We start from the raw sequence: 25,463 nt of genomic DNA on the forward strand, positions 1-25,463 counted from the left end.
CATATGGAGATTTTAGACTTTCCAAGTTTTATGCAATCAATCATGGAGCTTCGGAAGCACAGGAACATTAAAGGCACTTTTTTTCCCCCCAGAACTATCCCTGGAGGCAGAGGCCTCTACTATATTCCGAATGAAGAACATCATAATAACTATTCTTAAGTACATACAGGGTGCAGTTCATGCAGTGAGTTTGCAGCATGTGGCCATGGCCGTTTTTGGCACAACTTGTTGCTTCCTTTTTTGTCCATCTTGGAGCCAAGACTTGAAAGAGGATCATATTTATTTGTGTGTGTGTGTGTGTGTGTGTGTGTGTGTGTGTGTGTGTGTGTATGTTCATGGGCACGTGTGTCACAACATACATAATGAGATCAGAAAACAATTTGCTGGACTCAGTTCTCCCCTTCCACCAAGTAGGTCCCAGGGCTTGAACTCAAGTTTTCAGGTTTAGCACCAGGCACCTTCATCCACTGAGCCATCACACAGACCATCCTGGTATTTTTGTTCAATAATCTAATAATCTTTTTTTTTGTCCAGAAACTACAAAAAATTACCTGTTACATGCAATTGAATTGACCCAAATTGACCTAGGTATCTATTTTAAAGAGGTTGTGAAGGACTAACATTTTTTAAAACATCATTTCTGGTCATACATCATACATGTTCTTCTTCTCAAGGTACACCTTAACACTCACTGTCATGAGTTTCTGTGTGCTTGTGTTAAGTTTTGTTTTGTTGTTTCTTTTGGGGGGGGGTTAGATTTATTTTCTTACGTATTTTAGGGCTTTGTCAGTATGTATGTCTGCACACCAGAGGGGAATCTGGTCCATCGTGAATAGTGTAGCTTCTCCTTTCCCCAGAGTCAGATGCTTCTCCGGGCTGGGACAGGAAAATGGTGAGGACGTGGGTTGTACTGATGGAGCAAAGCCAGGGTTTGTTCACTCTAATGCACGTTTGTGGCTGGGTTGTTGGTCTTTTCCCTCATATTTTATCTTTCACCAATGCTTTGTACTTAGAGATTTGTTATCTTTGGCAGTGAGGTTTTGGTGACTTCCCAGGGAAGTCACACTGTGTGTGACGTCACATTGCCTGTTCAGTGAGGGTGGCTGCATATGGTAGGAAAGGAATGTGTGGGTCGATGCTGCGCATTATTGTTTTCTTGTACACATTGACTACCAGTCATATATGCAGAGTCATATAACCCACTGTGCCAACACTCTCTGAATATTGTAGCCACTTAAATATTTTTGTTATTTAAAATGAAAACTATTTTATTATAGTGCTCAACTTTACCTACAAGTATAAGAAAAGGTAAATATGGTAGGTCAAGTTTTTACCAACCCGATTTTTACTAGTCCTTAAAAATAATAAAACGTGCAAATTTCATGATTTCCTTATTTTTTCATTGCAGAGTAATACTTTATTGTGTAGATGTACCACAATTTCTGCATCCATTCTTCAGTTGAGAGGCATCTGAGCTGTTTCCAGCTTCTGGCTATTACAAATGAAGCTGCTACAAACATGGTTGAGCAAATTCCTTTTTGTGTACTTGAGCCTCTTTTGGATATATGCCTAGGAGTGGTATGGCTGGATCTTGAGGAAGCACTATTCCTAGTTGTCTGAGGAAGCACCAGATTGATTTCTAGAGTGGTTGTACAAGTTTACATTCCCACCAGCAGTGGAGGAAGGTTCCCCTTTCTCCACAACCTCTCCTGTATGTGTTGTCACTTGAGTTTTTCATCTTGGCCATTCTGATGGGTGCAAGGTGAAATCTGAGGGTCGTTTTGATTTGCATTTCCCTAATGGCTAATGATGGATGTTGAGCATTTCTTTAAGTGTTTCTCTGCCATTTGATATTCCTCTACCGAGAGATCTCTGTTTAGCTCTGTTCCCCATTTTTTAATTGGATTACTTGGTTTACTGCTTTTCAGCTTCTTTAGTTTTTTATATATACTGGATATTAGCCCTCTGTCAGATAAAGGGTTGGTGAAGATTCTTTCCCAATCTGTAGGCAGTCGTTTTGTTTTGATGACAGTGTCCTTTGCTTTACAGAAGCTTTTCAGTTTCATGAGGTCCCATTTATTGATTGTTGCTCTTAGAGCCTGTGCTGTTGGTGTTCTGTTCAGGAAGTTTTCTCCTGTACCAATGAGTTCTAGGGTATTCCCCACTTTTTCTTCTAACCAATTTAATGTATCTGGTTTTATGTTGAGGTCATTGATCCACTTGGACTTTAGTTTTGTGCAGGGTGATAAGTATGGATCTATTTGCATTTTTTTTCTACATGTAGACATCCAGTTAGACCAGTACCATTTGTTGAAGATGAGAAATAGTAAGAGCTGGAGAGGACAAGAACCCCACAAGGAGAGCAACAGAACCAGAAAATTTGAACATAGGGGTCTTCCCAGAGACTCACTCCAACCAAGTACCAGGCATGGAGATAGCCTAGAACCCCTGCACAGATGTAGCCCATGGCAGTTCAGTGTTCAAGCGGGTTCCATAGTAATGGGAACAGGGACTGTCTCTGACATAATCTGATTGGCCTGCTCTTTGATCACCTCCCCCTGAGGGGGCGGGGAGCAGCCTTACCAGGCCACAGAAGATGACAATGCAGCCACTCCTGATGTGATTTGATAGACTAAGATCAGAAGGAAGGAGAGGGGGACCTCCCCTATCAGTGGACTTGGGGAAGGGCATGTGTGAAGAAGGGGGAGGGAGGGTAGGACCAGGAAAGGAGGAGGAAGGTGCTTATGGGGGGATACAAAGTGAATAAAGTGTAATTAATAAAATAAAATGTAAAAAAAAAATAAAAAATAACAAAACGTTCCTATTGGCATGTGGAAATGATGATGGGACAGAAAAGAAAGTGCTGTCTGTCCACATTTCCTATAATCTAATCTGTGTAAAAATCTACATGGGAAAGGTTGTGCAGAAAAAGCATAAAAGAAAATAAAATGTCAACATTGGTTGTGAACTCTTAGAAGCATTCCTGAGGTGGTTTGTTTTTTTGATTATACTTTGAAAAATTATTTTTTTATCTTATTCCATAGATTGCTTTGCTGTCAGATCTCTTTTGAACACTGCATAGCCAGTCTCTGTTCTATGTAGATCACTGCAGCTTTTAGGCTGGAGGCTTAAGCCAGCTTGCAGGTCGTACGCAATGGGAGCGGCCACTTGTAGCCTGTCATCCTGAGCTGTAGGTCTGCCCTAGGGGACTATACTTCTCTGAATGTAAGTCAGAACATTCATATTGATCCTTGGGCTCTTGTTGCTTTGGTTTCTGGCTTCCTTCCTGTATCATCAGTCATTCTGAGGTCTCCCACGGAATTCTTTCCAAAAAGATTTTGACTTCAAGCTTCTGGGGGGGAAACGCTGTTTCCTAGATTTTAGAAATTTATTATTCTTTTTACCTTGGTTTAATAAAAATCAGTCAACCAACTGTGATTCACAGCAGAATTCCACTGCATATTTATTTAAGTGGTGTTTTGTTGGGGGCAGGGGCATGACAGGAGTGGGAAGGGAGGTTTGGGGGAAGGAACTAATATAGGAATTCCCCCAGATGTGGTTTCAGAATGAATTTATTCACAGGATTGAGTATTCAATGTGACTTTTTGAACAATAGAACAAATATAGGCAGTGAACAAAAAGAGTTAGAAAGTCCAACTTTTCAAACTGAAGTCGTTATAATCTCCTGTGTAGGCAGAGCTGTAATCTAACTTGGATAAATGTGACACTCTGGGCAGCTCATGGTTGACTTTTATATTTTCGGGTGTCATTTATTGATTTCGTCTTTGCCTCTGGGTATTCACTCTATCATGGCATGTGATATGTCATGGGATTGATGGATGCCTCCTTATGACTGCTCTAACAGGGAGCTATGAAAAGAATCAGAGGCCCCTAGTGATGCAGCCCGCACTCTGGAGCCCTTTCCACTGGCTTCTGGTATCTGTATGCACAAGCCAGCCCTGTTTGGTTTACAGATTCTACAGACTTGGTTGGGAGGCTATAAGTTATTGAAGGTTGTGTTACCTTCATCTTTACTGTGAGAAAATACCTGAAAGACCCAAACTAAGGGAGGAAGGGCTTATTTTGTCCTGCATCTTATGATCCTCGTAACCCAAAAATGTGTGGTAGGGAAAGCTCCGTGGGGGAAGGGATGGCAGCAAAAATGTGAATTATCAGATAACACCTTGTGAGCAGGAGACAAGGAAAGATGAGTGCTGGTGTACAGCTCGCTTTCCCCACTTATTCAGCTCATGACTCCATGCCCTGGTGCCACCCACATTCAAGATGAGTCTTCCCTCTGCATTTACACCTTTCTAGAGACAACTGGTAGACCAGCAGTTCTCAGCCTGCAGGTCATGACCCCTTTGGGTCACAGGGGTCGCCCAAAACCATTGGAAAACACAGATCTTTACATTACACTTCATGACAGTATCAAAATTATAGTTGTGAAGTAGCAACAAAATAATTTGGTAGTTGGGAGCTATCACAACAGGAGGAACTGTATTAAAGGATGCAGCATTAGGATTGACTGACCTAGACAATCCCAGAGGTATGGCTCTAGATCTCATGTTGATAGTCAAGATGAACAATTACAAGGATTGTGATATTTTTACCTGTCAGTTGGAGGCATAGAAAGCGGACCCAAGTTCAGAGGAGTTACATGTGTGAGATTTCTGATAGGATTAGGAGGAATACAGTCATTTTTGTCATTTAGAGTCTTCCAGAGACCTTTTCAAGATAAATAGTCTGGAGGCTGAAACAGAATACATCGAGATAGGGTGTTAGGAAGGGAAGCAGCAGGATGATGTGTTACTTTTTCTCTGACCACATAGCTGCCAAGGAAGCAAGTCAAGGACAAAAGGATTTTATTTGGGCTTACAGTTTTAGGGGATAGCATTGATTATGGTGCAGGAAACGCCATAGGAAGTAGTAGTAGAGGGGAGTGGCTTCCTCACGTTGGGGTAACCAAGAGACAGGTAAAATGAGGCTAGAGGCCAGAGGCTTTAACAGGTGGTTAGGGAAATCTGAGGGCTGGAGGTAGTGTGTTTAGGAGTTGGGTCAAGACTAGAGTGAAGGGGTTGGGGAGAATATTGAGAGCAAAATCTGGAATGTCAGTGAGGAATCCCATGAGATGGAAAATGAGATAAAAATGAGTAAATCTATGTGTTTACGGCTGAAAGAAACAGGTGGAAGGCATGACGAACACAGGCTGAGTGAGGTTGACCAGAACACTTGGTGAGCATGGCGTGGTTTCTTGGAAAGAGTAGAGAACGTTTCAGGATAGCTGCTGAAGGAGCAGAAAGGGCTGTTCATAGCCCAGTCCCAGCTGGGTGATGTGGTGGATGCACATTTTGTCGTTCCTGCAAACAGCCTGCAGAGATCCCCAAGATCAGACAAATCCATGAATACCCATTTATTGTACCTTTAGACTACTCCAGGGACCTGCTTACTTACTCCTCGAGGTGTCACCATGATGATAATTCCCTCTCTCGTCTCTGGCTGAGAAAGCTTCAGTCAGCTGCAACTATTCTCCCCACTGCACACCTGCAGATCCTGTCCATACATGCCCAAACCCGGCGTATTCTGCCCTTGCCTGCCTTGAAGAGGGTGAGCTCATGACACCCCGGCCAATGAGGCCCTCACTGGGTAGTGTCTGTTTCCTGGCTTTCCATCCTAACACTACCTTCATTGACTCTATTTTCTGAAGCATTTCTGCTTCTTCAGGCACACCTCTAGGCTTATGCATCCTCCCTGTGAGGGAGGCAAAGGATAAAAATGAAATGCTTGGCATTACACGAGTCATCCTCAGCAGGATGACTGAGGTCTGGGAACAGCCTCCCCCCCATAGTACCTGTAGTGCAGTCACCGTTTCCTTCGAGACGTACTGAAGGGCTGTAATAAGGTTTCATCTGGCTCTCCTAGGACATCATGAATTGTTTCAAATATTGTCGAAAGGCTGCTGGCTATTTGAAACTCCCGGGCTCAGAGAAAAGCCAAGACCTTGCTTTGTGTGCTGGTAGAAGAGCCGGCAAGAGGACACTGACTTAACTTCTGGGGCAGCAGTAGTGGGTTTCTAGGGCAACAGTCTCATGTTGATTGGAATGCTGTGATGGGAATGAGATGTGTTTCCTGTGCTGAGAATATTTGTAGACAATCAGCAGGGATCATGAATACAACCTGTGTAGCTGACATGGGCCTGTTTTTGTTTTTTTTTTTTTTGTTTTTGTTTTTGTTTTTGTTTTTTTGAGCAAATGTAGTCCAGATCACTGTCTTGTCCTATCACACCAAAAGATGGCACAAACACCTGAGCTCTGAGCTCTGGTAGGGTAGGAACAGGTGCAAACAGGTGCTTAGAGTCTCACGGGGAAACATGGAAAGGTCCTAACAGCAGAGTCCTTTCTTCCTATCAGACACCTGAACTGTTTTCATTTTGGTGGGTGATACAGGATCCCTGAGTTTCTTCTGCCATGGAGATAAAGGACGGTGAATGAAGCTTTGGGAGTAATTACCACTTGAAGGCAGGGCAGAGGAAGTGTTAGCCCGCAATGGAAGCTAAACCCAATTGAGCTCTTTATTAAAGGATGACTATTATATGAGTGAGAACAAGAGTGCTGGCTGCACAGGATAATTTGTTTTATGGCTTTAATCACAGCCGGTACGACAGAGCCGCCACGAACCATCTATCAGGTCATGAAAATGATTTTTTTCCACTCACAGCCCTTCGTTCTAACTCTGTCTTCAGCTAAAGACTAAAATGTGCAAGCAACTCAATCCAATTATCTGCTAACCTCACTCTCACTATTGCCAAGGCTGACTGCAGAGTGCTGGCTCTGGAGGCCACATGGAGGAGAGGCTGCGCGGTGATGGGGGCACACAGCTCTCAAGGGATCTTTCTCCTGGGGGAAAAGTTACTCGTACTGGTCTTGCTGTTTCTGTTGGTCTGACAGTTCTCACTATCACATCAAGTATCGATCACACAAAGCCATAGTACTTGAAGGTCGTTGGAAAGAAATGAAAACTCAATTGCCGTGCTGGGCCTAGCACTCACTAAAGCCATTTACTGAAACCCTCAAGCCCAGGATTTGTTCATGTCTCCCAGCTTCTGCTTTGCCAGAGACCTGCCCCTGGGCTCCTCCCTGGGTGGCTGAGCTGCAGCTGTGGTAATTGAACCCCCTCTGCCCTGTGGCGTGTTGATTAGACTTTGGCTCATGAGCTGCAGCGCTTGTTTCTCTCCTCTTCCCTCTCCAGACTGCCATCCACTGTGCCAGCGCTGTGTGGCTGATCTCCACCACACTGGTAGTGTCTGCCTGAAGTGCCAGCATGCCCGCCACCTGCTGCTTGGGGATCACTGTGTTCCAGACTGCCCTCCCGGGCACTACACAGAGAGAGGCATGTGTAAAAGTGAGTAAGTGCTGGACTTTGGTGGTGGTGGTGGAGGTGGTGGTGTGTGTCTGGGGTGATGACGTTCTTTTGACATCAGAGGAGACTTTGGTGTCTCAAAGAGAAAGGAAGCCGAAAGCATGGCCCTGTGCTCTTAGAGTCTTCATTTGCACCTGTTGCTTTGGGAGTACCTGGGTTGCTTTCTTACTGCTGTGACAGGATAGCCAGGAAAGCAAGCTAGGGAAGGCAGAGCTTATTTTGTCCTGGAGGGATCAGCCCTTCATGGCAGGAGCATCAGGGTGGCCCGAGAGAGCTGGTTATGGTGCTTCTTCAGTCGGGAAGCAGAGAGGAATGAGAACTAATGCTCAGTTTATGTTCTCCTTCGTAGTCGGTGCAGGGCCTCGGTCCATGCAGTGTTGCTGCCTTCATCTAGGGCACACCATCCAACCCTCAATCGACAAAATCTAGCTCTGCCACAGCATACCCGCAGTGTGTCTCCTAAGCCTCAGTCGTGAAAGGTTGACAGCACGAAGCATCACAAAGACAATATCTGGCTTCGTGGTTTTCACCTGTGTCTCTTTTCCCACTGCAGGATGCCATTCCTCCTGCAGAAGCTGCCAGAAGGGAGGACCTTCCTCCTGCACCTCATGTGACACCGGTCTGGTTCTGACCCACATTGGTACCTGCAGCACCACCTGCTTCCCTGGGTATTACCTGGATGACAACCAAGCTTGCCAGCGTAAGTCTAATGAACTGTCTCCTCTCCTGACATTCTGGGCCTTTGAAAAAAATGTGAAGTTCTCGCTTCTACCTTTTCCTCTGCAAAGGCGGTGTGGATACCGTCAGCAGACAATGGCTTACATAGCAGCCCAGCTGAAGGTGCTTGCCTTTCTAAGCACCTTTCTAAGCAGCTCTGTGATCTTGGGCGAGCCATTTAACTTCTCCATTTCAGACACCTCATGCGAAGTACACATGTTAGTGGATTTCATAGCTATGGTTATCTCAAGAATCCAGTCCTTTGATTTTGAGCAGAGAAAGGAGCCTCTGCTGTGTACAGTCTGTGGACTATGCACATCTGTGGATTTAACTTACTTCTGCCTTTATCTACTGTTACCTACAACGTGCAAGGTGGCATATGCGAAATATTTCCACTTCTTCCCAAAATACTAGTTGTTGTTTTTTTCTTGTATAAGACTTCCATGGGCCAGGTAGTGGTGGGGCATGCCTTTAATCCCGGCACTCAGAAGGCAGAGGTTGGCAGATCTCTGTGAGTTCGAGACCAGACTGGTCTACAGAGTGAGTTCCAGGACAGCCAAGGCTACACCAAGAAACCCTGTCTCAAAACACAACACACACACACACACACACACACACACACACACGCACACACACATCACACAAAAGTTACATGTCTCGATGTCATCTCAAATGTGTATGGTTATAATTCATTACCCTGAACCAAACATAAAGAGTTTGGATAAATGAGAGAAAGGCCTGCTCTGGAAAACATCCCTCGCAGATGAAGGCGGAAGCTGCTTCCGTTATTTCGCTCACTCGGAGTCACTCAGAAATTGCCACACCGGGGCTAGAGCACTGGCTCTGCGGTGACAACACGTGCTGTACTTGCCGAGCACTTGGGTTAGGTTCCAAACACACCCATGGTGCCTTACTTCACTTCCGGGAGATCAGATGTGCTGGTTTGGCCTCCACAGGTACTGTACACATGTAGTGTTTATACAGCAGTGTAAGAAATCACTATGTAAATGAAATCAATCTAATAAGTCCCTAAATATTAGTCGTATCTTTGAAAATCAAATACATGATGGCATTTCAATTTTACGTTGTAGGAATTACGTAACGCCTTCTCGTGTTGACGGTGTTATAGACCAGTGGCCTTGGAGAGTCTGTAGAGTTGGGAAGAGTCTAGAAATCTAAGTGCTAATGTCACTTACCAGCATTATGGCCGTAAGCAAGCGAGCTCACCTTTGATTTCTATAAAGGAGGTGTCTTCTTTACTTCTACTTTACCACGTTGCTGTGGTAAAAAATACCCGGACAAAAGCAGCATAAGGGAGAAATGGTTTATTTAGGCGTATAGTGGCAGAGGGACACAGTGCACCATGAGGTTCCTAACAGTTCCACAAGCTTAGCCAACAGCCGCCACCTGGGTACCAGATGTCCAAACATGTAAGCCTATGGCAGTCGCGTCTCATTCAAATGCAGTGGGGGAATTACAACAGTAGCTACATCCTAACCCTGTAACGCTTCACACGGACCAAGCAGAGAGTGTGATTTCCCTCACCGTAGAATAGTTACTGTTACCGTGCCCATCCGTAATGAAAAGCTAAGCGTTCAGTGATAGATACTCTTGTAGACACAGACAGGGAGAATGGTGCCACTGCTTGCTGGTTTACCGAATTGGGTGTGAGCAGATTTTTGTGTCATCCATTCAAGTACTGGAGATAGAAACTTGTTGTGACTAAATGAAAAGGTTTCCTCACGTTTGTAAGGAAAACTCAGCATGGCGTACATCGGCTGTCTGCCAGAACCGGCACAGTCTGCGATGCAGCAGCAGCAGGAATGAAATGCTCACATTTCTATTCAAGAGCAAGAGTGCTTGCTGGCGAGGAAAGAGTGACTTAGATTTATGAAGATATTCCCAGCCTCAGGATCACAGAAATAGAAATCCAAAAGAACTAAACAGAATCCCTTGTATTAAGAATTGGTGACAAAAACATTCCACGTGGCCGTACTTCTTGGGAAAGCTTTTGCCTTGCTGCAGGGTGGCCCCTGTGCAAACTGCTGTGCTACTGTGTAAACAGGGTTTCTTGGAGTGTTTCCTTTGAATTAAGACTCTCTTAACTCTCATCTTTAAGTTTCATTCTTTTCTATAACTGACTAAAATAAGCCCCTAGATTGGGCTGAGTTTCTATTACATGAAACACACACACACACACACACAAGAATCAGCAATGCCCCATTGTAGTGCTCATTATATAGGCAATTATAGCATGCCAGTCTTAGAAAACGTACGGTAAAAAGCTTTTGAGGAAGTGTAAGCAGCACCAATGGGCAGCATTGATGAAGATGTTAGTAAAGCAAGCCTGGACTGTGGAACTCACAAGATCCTGTTTTCAGAACAATTCAGGAAGTGTTGGCTCTGGAATTTAAGAGGAACCAGATGAGGTAGAAACTTTCATAAGTAAACTGCTCGGCACTTTACTCATTGTGCTTTGGAGTTGGAGAAGAGCCTCAGGGTCCCTGAGCCAGCTTTGCCCCCAAAGCAGGGACAAGTGAAGAAAAGAAGCCAGTTCCCATGTTGGGAGGATGGCTTGCATGTTCTTTCTGACTGGCTCCAGAATTTCCCTATGGAGAAATGAAGAATAACCCCCTTCCCTGGCTCATCTTCTGCCTTCCAGAGTTTCTGATTGACTCATTTCCCTCCTAGACTTTGTTCTGGGTAGAGCTGGGGCCAGTGAAGTGTTAAAGCAGATGTGATAGGCGTTTCTCTGAGCTGGGTCACATATTTAGAGAGTGTGTGAGTTCCACGTATGTAAGGTCCCTTTACATGTATGAAGGACACCAGTTATATATCTGTGAAGACAAGCCTTCAAGAACTGCCTGTTCTTCTCAGCAAGGCTAGCATGGCTGCATCAGGGTGCACCTTTTTGTAGTCTCAATACGCGATAGCAAGAGCCCCCAGCCACAAGCCTCTAGCAGGTGAGGGAAACTGAGGACCCAGGGGACTGTGGCATATGTGAGACTATCATGTGAAGGACAGACTTGGCCATTTGCTAGTTGTCTGGAAAGGAAAGAGAAGAGGTGGTTGAAGACAGAGATGGTGGCCACCTGCTCCTCAGTGTGCTGCTGCTGCTGCTTCCCTCTCCACACTCCTCGAAGCTGTCTAGAGTTGCAAAGTGCACACCGTAAATCCACTTCTTTTGGTAGTCGATAACAGGGATGAATTGTATGTTAAGGTCCCCAGGAGGAATGACAGACTGAAAAGAAAGATTAAGGAGCGTGAACACGGGCGTAAGTAAGCCACATCCAGTCCTCGGTTATCTGGATAGGGAAGTGGCCTGTGAGCCCAGGCAGAGGAGTTGACATTTGGATCTCACTGTGCAACCCCTTGTCTTGTTGGAAGAATCCAACCCCTTGTCAAGTCGGAAGGTCCACAGGATATTTAGGCGAATGGAAGCTTCTCAGCTCAAGTGCGTGTGTCAGCATCGTTAGTAGCCACGTTACAGTTTCAGCTGACATTAGACCTTTCATTGACCATCTAGCCCAGGGAAGGGGGGAGGGTGCCTGTAGGAACTGCTGTCCAAACTACTGCTCCTCTTCCTATGTCTGCTCGGTTGGGTTAAGAGCATAAATGTGTGGCTTTTCTTTTTACAACTATTTATTTTTTAAATTATTGTGTAATTGCCTAAGTTACCTCTTTCCTTCCCTCCCTCCAAATGATTCCGTATATCCATCCTTTCTCTCTCAAATTCATGGCCTCTTTTTTTCGTTAATTGTTGTTACTTACACATAGTGTATGTACATATGTATGTAAAAGTTAACTTTTTGCACCTCCTGCCAAGATCCAAACACACACACACACACACACACACACACACACACATTCCTAAATACATGAGTACAACCTGCTCCCTCTGTATAGTGTTACTTGCACGTATGACCTTAAATTCTTCCTATTTCCTCTACTTTAAAAAATACTGAATTTTTATTGCCGTGATTGTAAGACATAACTGGACATATTTCCTATATTGGTATAAATGTGACATATTAAAGTGCCATGAGCCATTATTTTCTTTAAAGTCGTTATTAAAAAAAATACTGGTCAAATAAAACCTTATGTCTTGATCGCTGTAATACCTTACTAGGGTTATTACTTTTACCAAATTCAGAAATATAGCCGATCATTTCTGAATACACATCTCAACTTTCTTCTAAGGTTATCTACAGCTTTGGAGCTGTGTTTTATTTTTGTGTGGTGCGTGTGTCTGCCTAGATTTTAATGTGTTTATGTGGGAACATGTATGTGCATGAATGTGTGTGGATGTCCCCGTGGAAGCCAATGAAATGGTCAGGGTGCTGGAAAAGTATGCGTCTGGGAAAGCGTTCTGGAATGAGGATTCCAGAAAGGCTCTCTGGAAGGCAAGGCAAAAGGATGGGTCAGAGTTAAAGTAAGAGTGTGGGTGGTTGAGGATTTCCAGGGAAGAGTGGAAGGAAGGGAGGTAGAGAAACTAGATTTGTAGAACTTCTGACCAGAGACGTTTTTAGGACTAAAGAAAAATCAGGACAATATTCATAAAAGCCTCAGTGGTGGGTACCAGGAGAGTGGGTGGTGAGCAGGCCGGACTAGATGTGGGAAGAGCAGGGAGGACTGTGTGAGAGTACTCTCACAGGGAGGACTCAGTGAGAGTACTCTGGCAGTGAGGACTGTGTGAGAATATTCCGGCAGGGAGGAGTATATGAGAGTACTCCAGAAGGACTGTATGGGAGTACTCCAGCAGGGAGGACTGAATGAGAGCACTCCACCAGGGAGGATAACAGCCTTGGTGCATCTCCACTTATGAACACGAGAAAAGCATAATGTCTCTAATGTTTTGTTGGAGAGACTGAACAGCTAGGATTCAGTGAACAACAAGATCTGTGTGAAAGGAGGGACTCAGGGTAGACTCCAAGGTTCCTAACATTATAACTGAGTAGAAGGAGCCGTGGTGCTGTTACAGTGGAGAGATGGAATCAGACCAGTCAGGGGCATCGCTTCTGAATGCCTCAATTAAGTGACTGGCTGATAAGAATTACAACTGGGTAAGCCAGTAAACCAGGTCACATCTAAGTCCAATGTCTTAAAATACAGGATTTCACAATCTCCACAATAAAGTTGTCACCTAAAAATAATATGTGTCTATATCATAAATGACAGGGAGGGGTTGATTTCCTAAGTAATGTTCAAATAAAGCCATTGCTCTTTGAGTCAGCATGATTCTGTTGGTGAATTACAGAACAATTTGGATGTGGGGTTCTTGTCCTTGGATTTATAGTTATCTTTGGAAAAATAGATTACTGTCTTCTATTTTGGAAAAGAAAGCTAATATCTCGTATGTCTGTTGCACACAGGAGTTTGTGGGCCATAATTAAAGCACAGGTTAGGGCAGGGCTTTGTGGCAATGCAGCATCCGTCTAGATTTCTCAGTGCCTCCGTATCTGTAGCTGTAATCATCTGGTCATCTCCTTTCCTTTCCACTCAGCATGCAACACACATTGCAGAAGCTGTGATTCACAGGGCAGCTGCACCTCCTGCCGAGACCCAAGCAAGGTGCTGCTCTTCGGGGAATGCCAGGATGAGAGCTGCACCCCACAGTACTATCTTGACATCTCCACCAAGACTTGCAGAGGTAAAGCTTTTCCTGAACTGTGGGGGGATTAGGATTCTCTCATTCAGGGCTGTTCCTTCACTCTAGACACCCATCTAAGGAGAACACTTCCGTTAGATGTTCCCCACTTCCTGTGGGGATAGCAGCAGTGATGCATCCATGCATTCATTTATTCGTGCCTTTGCGCATCATTAGACAAATTATTTGAGATCCTTAAAATTGTGTCTGGCATTGGTAAAAAGACCGGAGGTAGCACGTGGCAAGCCAGACCTTTGGCTGTATTTGGTCATAGACCTACTTTGTTTGGCCCACCTAATATTCTGATGTGCCAAAGTTTTGATTCTCTCTTTTCACACCAGCACACATTACATATAAGACTTGAGCTCTTCCATTTCTTTTGAAAATTTCAGAAATCTGGTAACAGTGGCTTTCCATCACTGCAGGACAAGTGGAGTTTGGAGTGCATAGCTCTTGCCCTGCTTTGCTGGTCCCCCACTGGTTCCTCTTTTAGAGTAGGGCTCTTCTGAGGACATGCATTGCTCCCCTCGGCCTGTGCGTGATTTGCACCTGCAGCCGCCATTTCCTAGACTCTAAGCTTAATGAAGCCAAGAGTTATGTATGAATTGTTTTAGCATGCTCAAATGGGTAAAAACACTAGGTGTCTTTTCCTGGTGGCTGGGATTCTTGTGGCAGAGCTCAGTACCAGAAACAGAGAGTTTGGTTGTTCTCCTCGACTCCACTTAGGTTGGCTTCTCTCCGTGTTTCCTCCTCACCATCTGGTTCTGGCAGAGGAGATGCAGCTCAGAAACAGAGGTCAAATGTCTGTCAAGTAAACTCAGGAAGTTCCCAATCTCTGCAAATTGACACGCTTTCCATGCCAAGAATTGAACTTGGTTGTCCACTTATGCAATCTTCCATGTTCACAATGCAGGAGCTCTTCTGTTCTTTCTAACCAGAGCTTGCCTGTCTGTTTGTGGTGAAAAACAAGAGTCTCTCAGACCCTCTGTGTTGTAAATGACTTCATGACTATGCCGGTTTTCAAAGCTCTGTTTTTAGTCATCTCCCCTCAGGACTGATTCAACCAAGTAAATGAAGGAGATTAATGTTAGAAGCTTTCAGAACACGTGTGTCATCTTGTACATGGACCTGCTACCTAAGGTCTTAGAAATGTTGCATTTAGGAAGAGAAAAGATGAGCTGTCCCAGCTTTATGGCTGGGTAGGAAAACCGGCTTGAGACATCCTTGAGTGAAAACAGGTTCTCTGTGAGAAAAACAGTTTCTGTCGAGCTGTTAAAATATCCCGGCATTGCACTTAATTAGTTATGTTGACTGAAGCCAGGGACTCACAGATCCTGCCTGCTGTACTGCTGAGCTCCACCTCCACCTCTGTGCTAATCATTTACATTTCGTTGTTTCATTTGTCTTTCCAGTGGCTCCCCCGTAAATGCGTACTAGTGTATGTTTTTATTCAGGCTCCAAAGGTTTAAGGAAAGTAAACAGGAAAATGCGGAAGAAGAGCAGCAAAGTGATGATTTAATAGACTTGCCCAAATTCAAACCTCACTTGCATCCAAAGTACCAGCTACAAACATGATCACATGATCGTGAGTGTAACAAGGAGAGCACCAATCAGAGCAGGAACGTGTATCCCTGTGCCCCAGCGCCCAGGACTCCCAACTCAACAGATCCGATGCTGAGCCTCATGAGTATGTTTAGCAATGTCCCTGGTGTGATCCCATTCAAGGCTGGCTCTACTGGTGTGCAAGCTCCGTGACACCTACACATCTCGTTCTTACGTTCTCCCCGCACAGTGAACTGTGTCCTCACTGGTGCTTGTTGAACAGAGAAACACTAAAACAAGTTGGTTCTGCCCTAAGTGAGGTCTTCCATTGTCCAGGAATCCCTCTCTTTTTCTGGAGAGGTCCTTTATTCACTCTGTGTTCTCTCTGCTCTGTTGTCCCCCTTAGGTTTTCAATAGGAAGAATCATGAGTCTGGTGTCCGTGGCGGCGGCAGCGTTCTTAGTTTTGTCTCTGGGTATCTCTGTCCCTAGTGAGCCCTGAGTATTTGGAGGTCAGGATGAGGTCTGTGAGGCAACCATGCTCCCTAGGGTAGGGTTGGCATGAGGCTATAGTACTCAGGTGCCTGTGGAATGAGGCCAAGTTGATCGGCTCTTCAGCAGCCCTGTCGACAAGCAGGCTCTGCACAGGCTTGGACAGCTCCTTGTACATGCCTGTGTCTGACATAATTAGGAAACACTACACCTCAGAGAAGCGCCTACATGACTACAAGCTGGAGCCTCGTTACAGCTTGCTTAGCTGACACCTCTTGTGTTGTCCTCACCTTACCTCTCACAGCCACGGACTCCAGCCTCCTAACTGGGTTGCTGGGGCCGGTCGAGGAGAGAAAAGGAAGCTGATCTAATATGGACTTTCTTTCTAGAGTGTGATTGGAGTTGCAATGCCTGCAGTGGGCCTCTTCATACTGACTGCCTGCAATGCATGGATGGCTACGTTCTCCAGGATGGTGTGTGCACAGAGCAGTGTTCACCAGGGCACTACCGGGACGCGGGCTCCTGCAAACGTAAGTGTGTCTCTGGTTTCTAAGGAACCCATGGCACTTTTCCTTCTGGTTTTCCTGCTGGTTCTGGTTTCCTTCCTCGGGGCTATCTTTGTTATCAATGACAATTTCCTTTTTCTTTGCCCATGCCCTAGTAGAACACATGCTTAAATATGATGTCAGTATGACAATCATGGAGTTATATGACCACACATATTTGTGTGATCTATTCAGTTTAGGTTTCCTTTAACATTTAAAGTCATTAAAGAACATTTAACAGTCATGTTCTCCTGATGGCAAGCTTTGTATACGTAGGAGTTTGAACCAGTGGAAAGACTGATAATTAATTACAATAAAAATAAATGTCTGCCAATCATTTTTGTGTTTGCATAGCATTTTCCATAATCTGATCCAAACTCCCTAGGGTGAGTTTGGGAAACTCTCTTTACTTCTGGTATGTACGAAGAACATGGAGGTTTGCAGAGGTAGAGTGACTAGCCCCCAGTCCTCCACTGATTCTTGTAGCTGTCATAACCAGGAGCTGGGCTCCCTAGCTCCTACCAGAATGCTTTGCCTGGTGTGTGATCACTGCCTGACCTTTGCCATAAGTTCCCAGAGCCCACTTGGAAAACTACATGGATTCCTGTTGACTTGATTTTTGTCTTTCAGGCTGCGACAGCCGCTGTCTCCAGTGCCAAGGTCCCCATGAGTGCATACGCTGTGAAGAGCCATTTCTCCTCTTCCAAGCCCAGTGTGTCCAAGAATGTGGGAAAGGATACTTTGCAGATTATGTGACACACAAGTGCACAGGTAACATGAGTCTTTCCTGAGCACTTTGGGAAGAACTTGGGGCAGCTAGCAAGTCGTCTGCACAGATTCTCAGGCAGCCATGAGCATCTGACATAGAAGCAGAATAAAAGCCAGGAGGCTTGACCTAAGTAATTGATAGTTCCCATGTACATGTGCCAAATACTGTTTAAGTAGGATGCAGGAGGACAGCCCAATAACTCCCTTGTGTGAATCAATACTATTCCTAAAGGTAGTAGTGGAAAAGAAGCCAACATTTTATGGAATGCAAAGCTTATATTGAATGATTGTGAAGTACCCATTAGCAGTGGATCAGCCATATTGATATGGACACAGAATGTTCAGCATGTAGACTAAATCACTAATGACCCCAATATTGATATTATATCCTTGAAGAATAGGATTTGGGCAGCAATTTAGTGAGAAATACCAGAGATTTCATTATTAAGCTGAAGTTAAGCCCAACGTCTTAACCTCCTTGTCTATGGGATCATCTGAGAAAAATTCCCACTTGCTCTCATTTTGCCAGGTGTGCCCACTAGACAGAATGCTTGGTATTGAATAATAATGCCATCAAGAAGCATGGATAGCTTGAGTCTTTCCTGGGTACTTTGGAAGAACTCATTGAGTTTTATATTTCTCCACATTGTGTCCATCGGTAGTATCTTATTTAATATTTACAGTGACTTGGTGACACATGGTGGACAGTAAGAATCCTGTTTTGCACGTGTAAAAAACAAAGGAGACTGAAGAGTTAAGGTAACATAGTGAGCTCCAGATTTCTCAGTCCAGCACCTTTTACACTGAACTACATAGCCTTGCCACAATAAATCCCAGCTAAGAAGGCAGGACAATTGGGCACGGAACTCCCTGTCTTTCAAAGGTTATTAACTCGATTCAAAGAAGAAGCCCTATGGTTCTTTCGGTAGCTAGCTCTCTGTGTGCGGTTAATGCTACTGTCACTATTCTCACTCTCAGGCGACACGGCTGTTACAGTAACAATAAGAGGACGAGTGAGGAGTGGTGTAGGAGAAAAGCCGAGCCCTCCCGGTGTGCCTGGCACTTCAGACTGAAATGCTTGTAACCCTCCCAGCTGCTGTCTGTATTAGATGCTGTTTCTACCCTATTGTTAAGACAAGAACATTGTGGGCCCAGATTGTAAAAGGCGTGTCCAGGGTCACAGCCGGTAAGAGGCTGAGAAGGAATGGCACCCCCAAAAGAAGCCTGTGCTCTTAATCGCCCTAAACGCCACCTCTCACAAAGTCAGCAGGCCTTTCAGAACATTCGCCCATGGGTGGTGTTCTTTAGATGACACTGCATAAACTGAGCAGTGGGCTTCGCTATTCTGTTTCCTTCTGAGGGGAGACCAGCTCCCTACAAACATCAGCAGCATTTCCAGGCAGGCATTCATTGGTTGCTGGCACTTTAGCTCTTCTGGTTGCAGTGCCTTTTATCACATCCCCCCCTGTTGCCCCCCAGGAGGTGTGCTGGGCTGATCCTTACTCGTGTCTTCTCTTTGACAGCCTGCCCTCGGGGATGTTTGCAGTGCAGCCACAAAGATCGGTGCCGCTTATGTGAGCACGGCTTCTTCCTGAAGAGCGGCCTCTGCATGCTCAGCTGTGTCCCTGGTTTCTCTGGCCACTCATATAGTGAACCCTGCGCTGGTAAGATCGTCTCTGCTGGTAGTGTGGTGATGGCACCAGCCATGGCTCCATGCAAATGATGGATCTCCAGATACGGTTAACATCTGTTATATGAAACCCGGCAATTCCTATTGTGCGGAGACCCTTGGTACTACATAAGGCACTCTGTGTAGACCATTGGCAATTAGGGAAGCCTAACCCCTAATTTCTTTGATCTTGGGATGAAAAAAGCGATCTGCAACTTAAAAGTCCTAACTATCAGTTGAGAACCTCGATAGAAACTTAAGTGTGTTTCTTGAATTGCAGCTATGCTTTAGAAAAATCACATCTATAGCACGTGTCTAATGTATTGTTAGTGTTCATGTAAGCTCGCGTGGCTGCTGCCAAGGTGCGGTCCTGCCACTGTATACAGCGTACACCACACGGAGGGGAGAGAAATTCTGAGTAGCGTGAGGAGACTGTCTCATTAACTGCAGGTGTTCGAAGTGGATCCGTTGGAAGAGGTTCTGTTAGGAACTGTCTCTCCCAACACAGACATCTCCCTTTAAAAAGCAAAGAGAAATGAATTTTAATTCAGCCCAGTTTTGAACCCTGTAAGGTGGTTTGGGGAGGGGGGGTGTTGTTTGTTTTGTTTGTTTATTTTGAGGTAGAGAAATCTTGAGAGTTGCACCATGGCTGAGAGTTCCTTAGGTTTTGTTAATCAATACTTGAGGGACTTTCTATTTTATATTTTTTTGAACCTGGGGCTTCATGCATGGGGCCAAGTATTCTACCCCCGAACTGCAGCCCTAGCACTAACAAAGGGCGTTTTTCCCATGCTGACAGCCAAATACGTAGTCTGTCTCCGTATTTTTGCTCTAAAGATAGTAGAACTTTTAAAAAAGAGAAATAATACACCTCTGGCTTCCTTCATTGGGATCTTGCTGGGAACTACAAGTGCTTGCGAGTGAGCTGCTGACTCCTGGGAGGCCACACAGGTCAGCTCGGGGAGATGGAGTTCTCATTCGTTAGAATAATTTCCTGTAGAGGTCACCTCTGAGAAACTTGATGCTCCCAAGTCGTCCTCTCACCTCGCTGTAGAAGGGAACGCTGCCAGACAAAGTCCTTGACCAAATGCCTTGCAGGAGAAAGGAGCTACAGCAAATCTACATGACGTTCGCAGGCTGTTTTACCAGTGTTTCATGTGGACAGAGATAACGCAATTTTTTTTATGAACGTACTGCCATGAAGTCTGACTCTGAGCCATTCCCTGTGGATTAGCTGGTTCTCTTCTGGGAATGGTGTCAGACCTGCCCTTTTTTTGCTGACTCTCAAGGGATCTGATGTGACGAGTGAGCCTGGAAACGACAGTCGTTTTCAAATCTGCGAGCTCATTAGCATTACCCGAGGTGTCTACCCATCACAGGTCACCAATTCGGAGTCTTTAGCAGTACAGCCCAAGGGTCCCTGTTATTATAGAAAAGATCCCTATATGGGTTATTAAGACGTAATGTGCACCAAAATTTCTATCCTTTAAATTATATCACCCAGTGATATTTTTAAGCCTATTCACAAAGTTGTGAAACAATCTCCAGTACCTAATTCCAGAACATTTTCATCAGCCTGGAAGCAAACTTCCTAACCTTTAGCAGTCTCTGCTCATTCCCCTGTCACTCCTGCCTCTGGCAATCGCTAATTTACTTCCTGTCTTTGTAGATTTGTCTACTCTAGACATCTCACATCAACAGAATCACACATTATATATCCTTTCATGTCTGGCTTCCATGTCTGGCTCTCATGTCAAGGTGTACTCTATGTTATAGCCTGCCCCAGTCTAGCATTTCCTTTCATTTTTATGGATACTGTAACTATGTTTTATGGATATGTAGCATTCTTTTGATCTACTCTTTACCTCTGTGTTTGTTTTTAATATTGGATATTAAACCCATCCATGTTAGGCAGACACTCTATCACTGAGCCACATACCCAACCTTGGTTTATGTTTTTACCAACTGATTTTTGACTGTTTTGAGTAGTGTTACTATGAACACCTGTAGGCAGCACTTTATATAGTTGTATTCTTGTAGTTCTCCAGGGCATCTAGCAGTAGTATTGTTGGGTCACGTGGTAAAACTGTATTTCACTTGAGGACCTGGATAACTATATTTCCCAGGGTAGTACCGTTTTATTTAACAACAATGTGTGAGGATTCTAATTTTTTCATGTCTTGCCAAAAATTATTGTTTTCTATCCTAACAGAGGGAAGTGTCATATGACTGAGGTTTTGGTTTCCATTCTGGCAACTGAGGTTCTACAGCTATTTGTGTTCTCATTGGCCTTTTGTGTTCAGCTCTCCTTCAGAGAGAAGTTTATTCAAATGCTTGTTCATGTTTAGTTTGCCCTTCATTGTTGAGATACAGGAACCTGTTATATGTTCTGGATATAAATCTTTTTTCTCCTAGATTGAGGATTTACATAGTTTCTCCCATTCTGGAGGTTGTCTTTTTATAGTGGTGTTTTGAAGTATAAATGTTTTTTTTTATTTTAATGATGCAAATTAATTTGATCTTTTTTCCTTTTGCATCTTATACTATTTTGCCTTACTCAAGAAACAATTGCTGGCTTCTTTTTAAAATTTATTTCTATACTGTCTTCCAACAAGTTGACAGTTTAGATCTTTCATCTGGCTCTAGTTATCCTCATGTGCATTCAGATGGGAATCCTTGGGGTAGAAGGATGTTCTGATTCTAGAATAGCCTAAATCTCCCTTGTGTGCCTCTGAATTAATGTAAGAGGTCCATTTCTTTAAAACAAGTACATGGAATCCAATTAGTGACTGTGACAAGTCTGACCTTTAAGTTCATACATTTTCTAGACAAAATGTACACCCCAAGTCTTCACGTGAATGGCTCCTTGACCCTTGGAATCGGTTCAATGAAGCCACTGGACTTCTCTCTCCTGAACATCCAACACCAGGAAGGCCGAGTGGAAGATCTGCTTTTCCACGTTGTGAACACGCCCACCAATGGTCAGCTGCTTCTCTCAAGAAATGGAAAAGAGGTCCAGCTGGAAAAGGCTGGCCATTTTAGCTGGAAAGATGTGAATGAGAAGAAAGTGCGCTTTGTGCACAGCAAAGAGAAGCTCAGGTGAGCCCGCCCTGCTCTTTGCTGTTGTCTCCTCTCATCTTTTCTCAGCCCATCCACCCCCAACCTCTTTCTTAATAGCCATCCCCTCCCGTCGGGAAAGATCGATACTCCACAAATGCTTTCAGCTGCCTGTCATCGTTCCCCCGTAATTGCTTCGAGAGTATGCTTCTGTTTGAGGCATTTCCATTTTATCACATAATTATGGGTAATTCTCTGATGTGACAGGAAAATTCTGAGTATAATTACTCAGGTTTTGGGCCCCACAGAAGCAAAAAGTGTTATATTGCCAGATGCTAGAGTTGCCTCCTCCACGCAAGGGCAACACTAGGGAACAATGGGCAGGTAAAGGATTTAAAACTGGCTTATCAATGTGTCCTTTGGCCCCCAAAATATGGGAAGAAATCTTAGAGTCAAGCTTAGCATTTTATTATCCACTTTCGAAGATTAATTGTGGCTAATTTTTAAGCCTGATCCAGGTCTTCTCTGGTGCTACACACACCTCTGGCTGTCTTCCTTACCCAGGCTGATGTGTGCGCCTGGAATGCAGTAGAAAGTTAACAAGAACTGAAGCAAACGCAGCATTATAATTAGCAGAGTAAATCTACTCCACAGAAACCACAGAATGTACCCCCAAAGACTAGCCTTTTCCATTCTCGGTCACCCTGCTCTGCTTCATTAGCTCAGGTAACTCACCATAGACTATGTGTGAACAAGGGAATGAAGCCCATGAAATAGTGATAAAGACACATGAATAGTTTTTACTGTCAATACTCCACATGGGTGTTTCTCTTAATGCTTTTAATGATATACTGATTGATTGATTGAGATTTAGGCTAAAAGATACATAGGAAGAAAAACTGATGGTAGTTTTTCTACTATAGTTCAGAGCCATTGATTTCAGTAGCCTGCACAGACCACATCACAGGAACAAGAACAACTAATATTTATTGAGTGCTCGTGTTAAACCAAGCGTTATGCTCCCATTCTACAGCCTTGAGATTATTAGTAATAAGTACAGACTGTTACTCCAAGCCGACACTCTCTGAATCCCTAGACTATGCCTTTAGCAATGATGACTTTCTCCCTTCTAATATTCTAGTATTAACAAGTATATGTTTGCCCTTGAGGGTGAAGATCACTGTATGCCAAGTACACACTTCTGTGGTGTGTTTTATGACACTCAGGCACTCTCCCGAATCCTTCTCCATTATCTGTGCTTATTTTGGTTGAAAGTATAGTAAGTACCTGCATCTCTCCTCCCTCCCCCCTCCACATCTTCACAAAATTATGTACACACATGGGTACCACATTCACAAAGCTATGCAGGCCCTAGAGTCTGAAGTCATCTGCCTTGAAATAAGTTGTGGAAAAATGCAAAGTACCGTAGACAAACAAAGTTAACCTTCCTGTCTATTTAGCTTTTCCACATATCACCCAGTTTCCTGCAGAATTAGTTTTGCACCCTTACATGGGATAAAACTCAGCAGTTGAGTAATTCTCACAGTACTCTTTCTTGGTGTGAACATCCATTTCCTTTAAAAAATCAAACAAATGAAATAACAGAAATATTCAAACAAGATTGGGAGAGGCACATAAAAACATAAAATTGTTTGTCTCTCAGTGACACAAAAAATGAAAGCGTCAACCTGACATATACGACTGTGTCTCTTTATGTTTTCATGACCATGATTAGGACAGGAATTATTGAGTTTCTTTGGGCTTAGAATACACCTTTCTAGTAAAAGCCAATCTGTAAATGTAGCCAGGGGAACCTTGATAACCTGAGAGGCTGTTTGGCACATCAGCCACCAAAATTCATTTTCCTTCTTTGTTCACAATGTTGATTCTACTAGTTGCGTTCTCTTGAAGCTCAGAGGTGTGACTGAGGCAGGGCAGGTGTTGAAATGGCAGGGAAGATGAAAGGGAGGAAGAACTTGGAAAAAGTGCAGGAATGTCCCTAATGCTTAGTACACAGAGCTAGACCACCCACTGGAATTCTGTTTTAAAGTGTCTGTTTCATAAGCATGAACAAATGAATACAGTGTTGTTACCGCAATCATAGCCAAGATAGAGAACAGCTCCATTAACCCTACTCTGGTCTCCTGAAAAAAAAAGTTACTTTCTTCATCCCAGACTCTGTCAACTGTGATCTGGTTTGTCACCTCTGTGCTTTCACCCTTTCTAAAACATCATGTGGCACAATATGTAGTGTGTTGTCTCTTGCTTCTTAGATCCACCCACCTCTTTCAGGTGTGAGTAGTTAGTTCCAAGAATACCTTTTAAAAAGCCTTTAAAACAATGGGTCCTCAAGTCGATCAGAATCTAAAATCTCCTGTAGTGTGTTGATCGCAGATTGCACCTGTCAGCAGTGAGCTGTGCATGGTTCGTCGTTGAAGACGAACAGTTCTGCCTTCCATCCCAACAGGGTCTGATGTTCTTGGGTGTCTGTGGTAGGAAGTCAGCCCACGGCAGAGTGAGCCTTCAGTGAGTCTCTTTGGTGACAAGTAGGAGAAGTAAGTTTTGATTAAGCAGGGTAGTAAGACTGTCCCAAAGTGGGAAGAGGTGGTTCATACCTCAGTGACATCAAAAGCAATTGCTCCAAGGTTAAGTCCAAGAAATGGAAGTAGGACACAATTCTTCTTCCACATCTGCTCATAGGTGGCATTCACCTCTTGTCCGGGTGGGCTTGCTCTGCATTCTCATCAGCACACTTAGTTGGTGATCGCCAATAGTCAAATCAGGGAAGGACCAGCATCCCCTCTTAGTTGTAGCCACAGCAAATGGGTGTAAGGAGAGGGCTGGGGATAGGGTGAGAACTGGAATTATGCAGCCCAGCTCTTCAAATGTTGGGACCCAATCATGAGCATTTGGAAGACGTGAGGGGAGGGATTGCTGGGCTAAGGGTGTCATTAAAAGCTGGTTGAGCTATAAGCTTCTTTTCTGTTTTTCAGCTTAACCACTCTCTAACCTGTCTTGGCCTAACAAGTATATTTTCTGGTGTGGGTGTGTTCCTCTTTGAAAACTATGAAACAAAACAGCTGCATTATTTTTGTTTTGTTGACACAGTGTTTCTCTGCATAGCCTTGAGTGTTCTGGAACTTGCTGGCTGACCTTGAACTCAGAAATCTACCTGTCTCTGCCCCACTAATGATGGGATTAAAGGCTTTCCTGCCCACATCTAACTCCAATTGTGTTATTTTTATGTTGCATGGAGATCCTAGAACACAAAGTAGTTTCAACTTTTTATTATTTCTCTATGTGTGTATAAATGTGTGTGTGTGAGAGAGAGAATGAGAGACGTGTGCGTTTGTGTGTGATTTCCGATACATGTGTGTTGTGGCACACATGTGGAGGTCAGAGGATGACTTTCAAGATCAAGTCTCTCCTACTATGAGATTCGAGGAACTAAGGTCATCAGGCTTACATAGCAAATGCTTTTACCTGCTGATCGACCCAGCCAGCCACATGAAGAGTATTTTTAACTGGTTTTATCTTTGGTATTTTCTATTTACAATGTAGATATTGTGTTGCTGTAATGGTTTGATCTAAAGTTTTGCAGGAATACAG

The 25,463-nt window shown here is 44.1% G+C and overlaps 1 protein-coding gene across 2 annotated transcripts in view; it reads left to right on the forward strand.

Moving 5' to 3' along the window:
• Positions 1-25,463, forward strand: part of Fras1 (Fraser extracellular matrix complex subunit 1) — a 403,016-nt gene that overhangs the window by 241,699 nt on the left and 135,854 nt on the right. For both annotated transcript variants that reach the window (XM_060380978.1, XM_060380977.1), the window contains exons 21-27: positions 7,249-7,401; positions 7,973-8,119; positions 13,640-13,786; positions 16,205-16,345; positions 16,991-17,131; positions 18,652-18,792; positions 21,626-21,896. In XM_060380978.1, coding sequence (XP_060236961.1) covers positions 7,249-7,401; positions 7,973-8,119; positions 13,640-13,786; positions 16,205-16,345; positions 16,991-17,131; positions 18,652-18,792; positions 21,626-21,896 — 1,141 coding nt within the window. The remainder of the gene's footprint in view (positions 1-7,248; positions 7,402-7,972; positions 8,120-13,639; positions 13,787-16,204; positions 16,346-16,990; positions 17,132-18,651; positions 18,793-21,625; positions 21,897-25,463) is intronic.

This window comes from Meriones unguiculatus, chromosome 3 (assembly GCF_030254825.1).
Source record: "Meriones unguiculatus strain TT.TT164.6M chromosome 3, Bangor_MerUng_6.1, whole genome shotgun sequence".
NCBI classification, from domain to species: Eukaryota; Metazoa; Chordata; class Mammalia; order Rodentia; family Muridae; genus Meriones; species Meriones unguiculatus.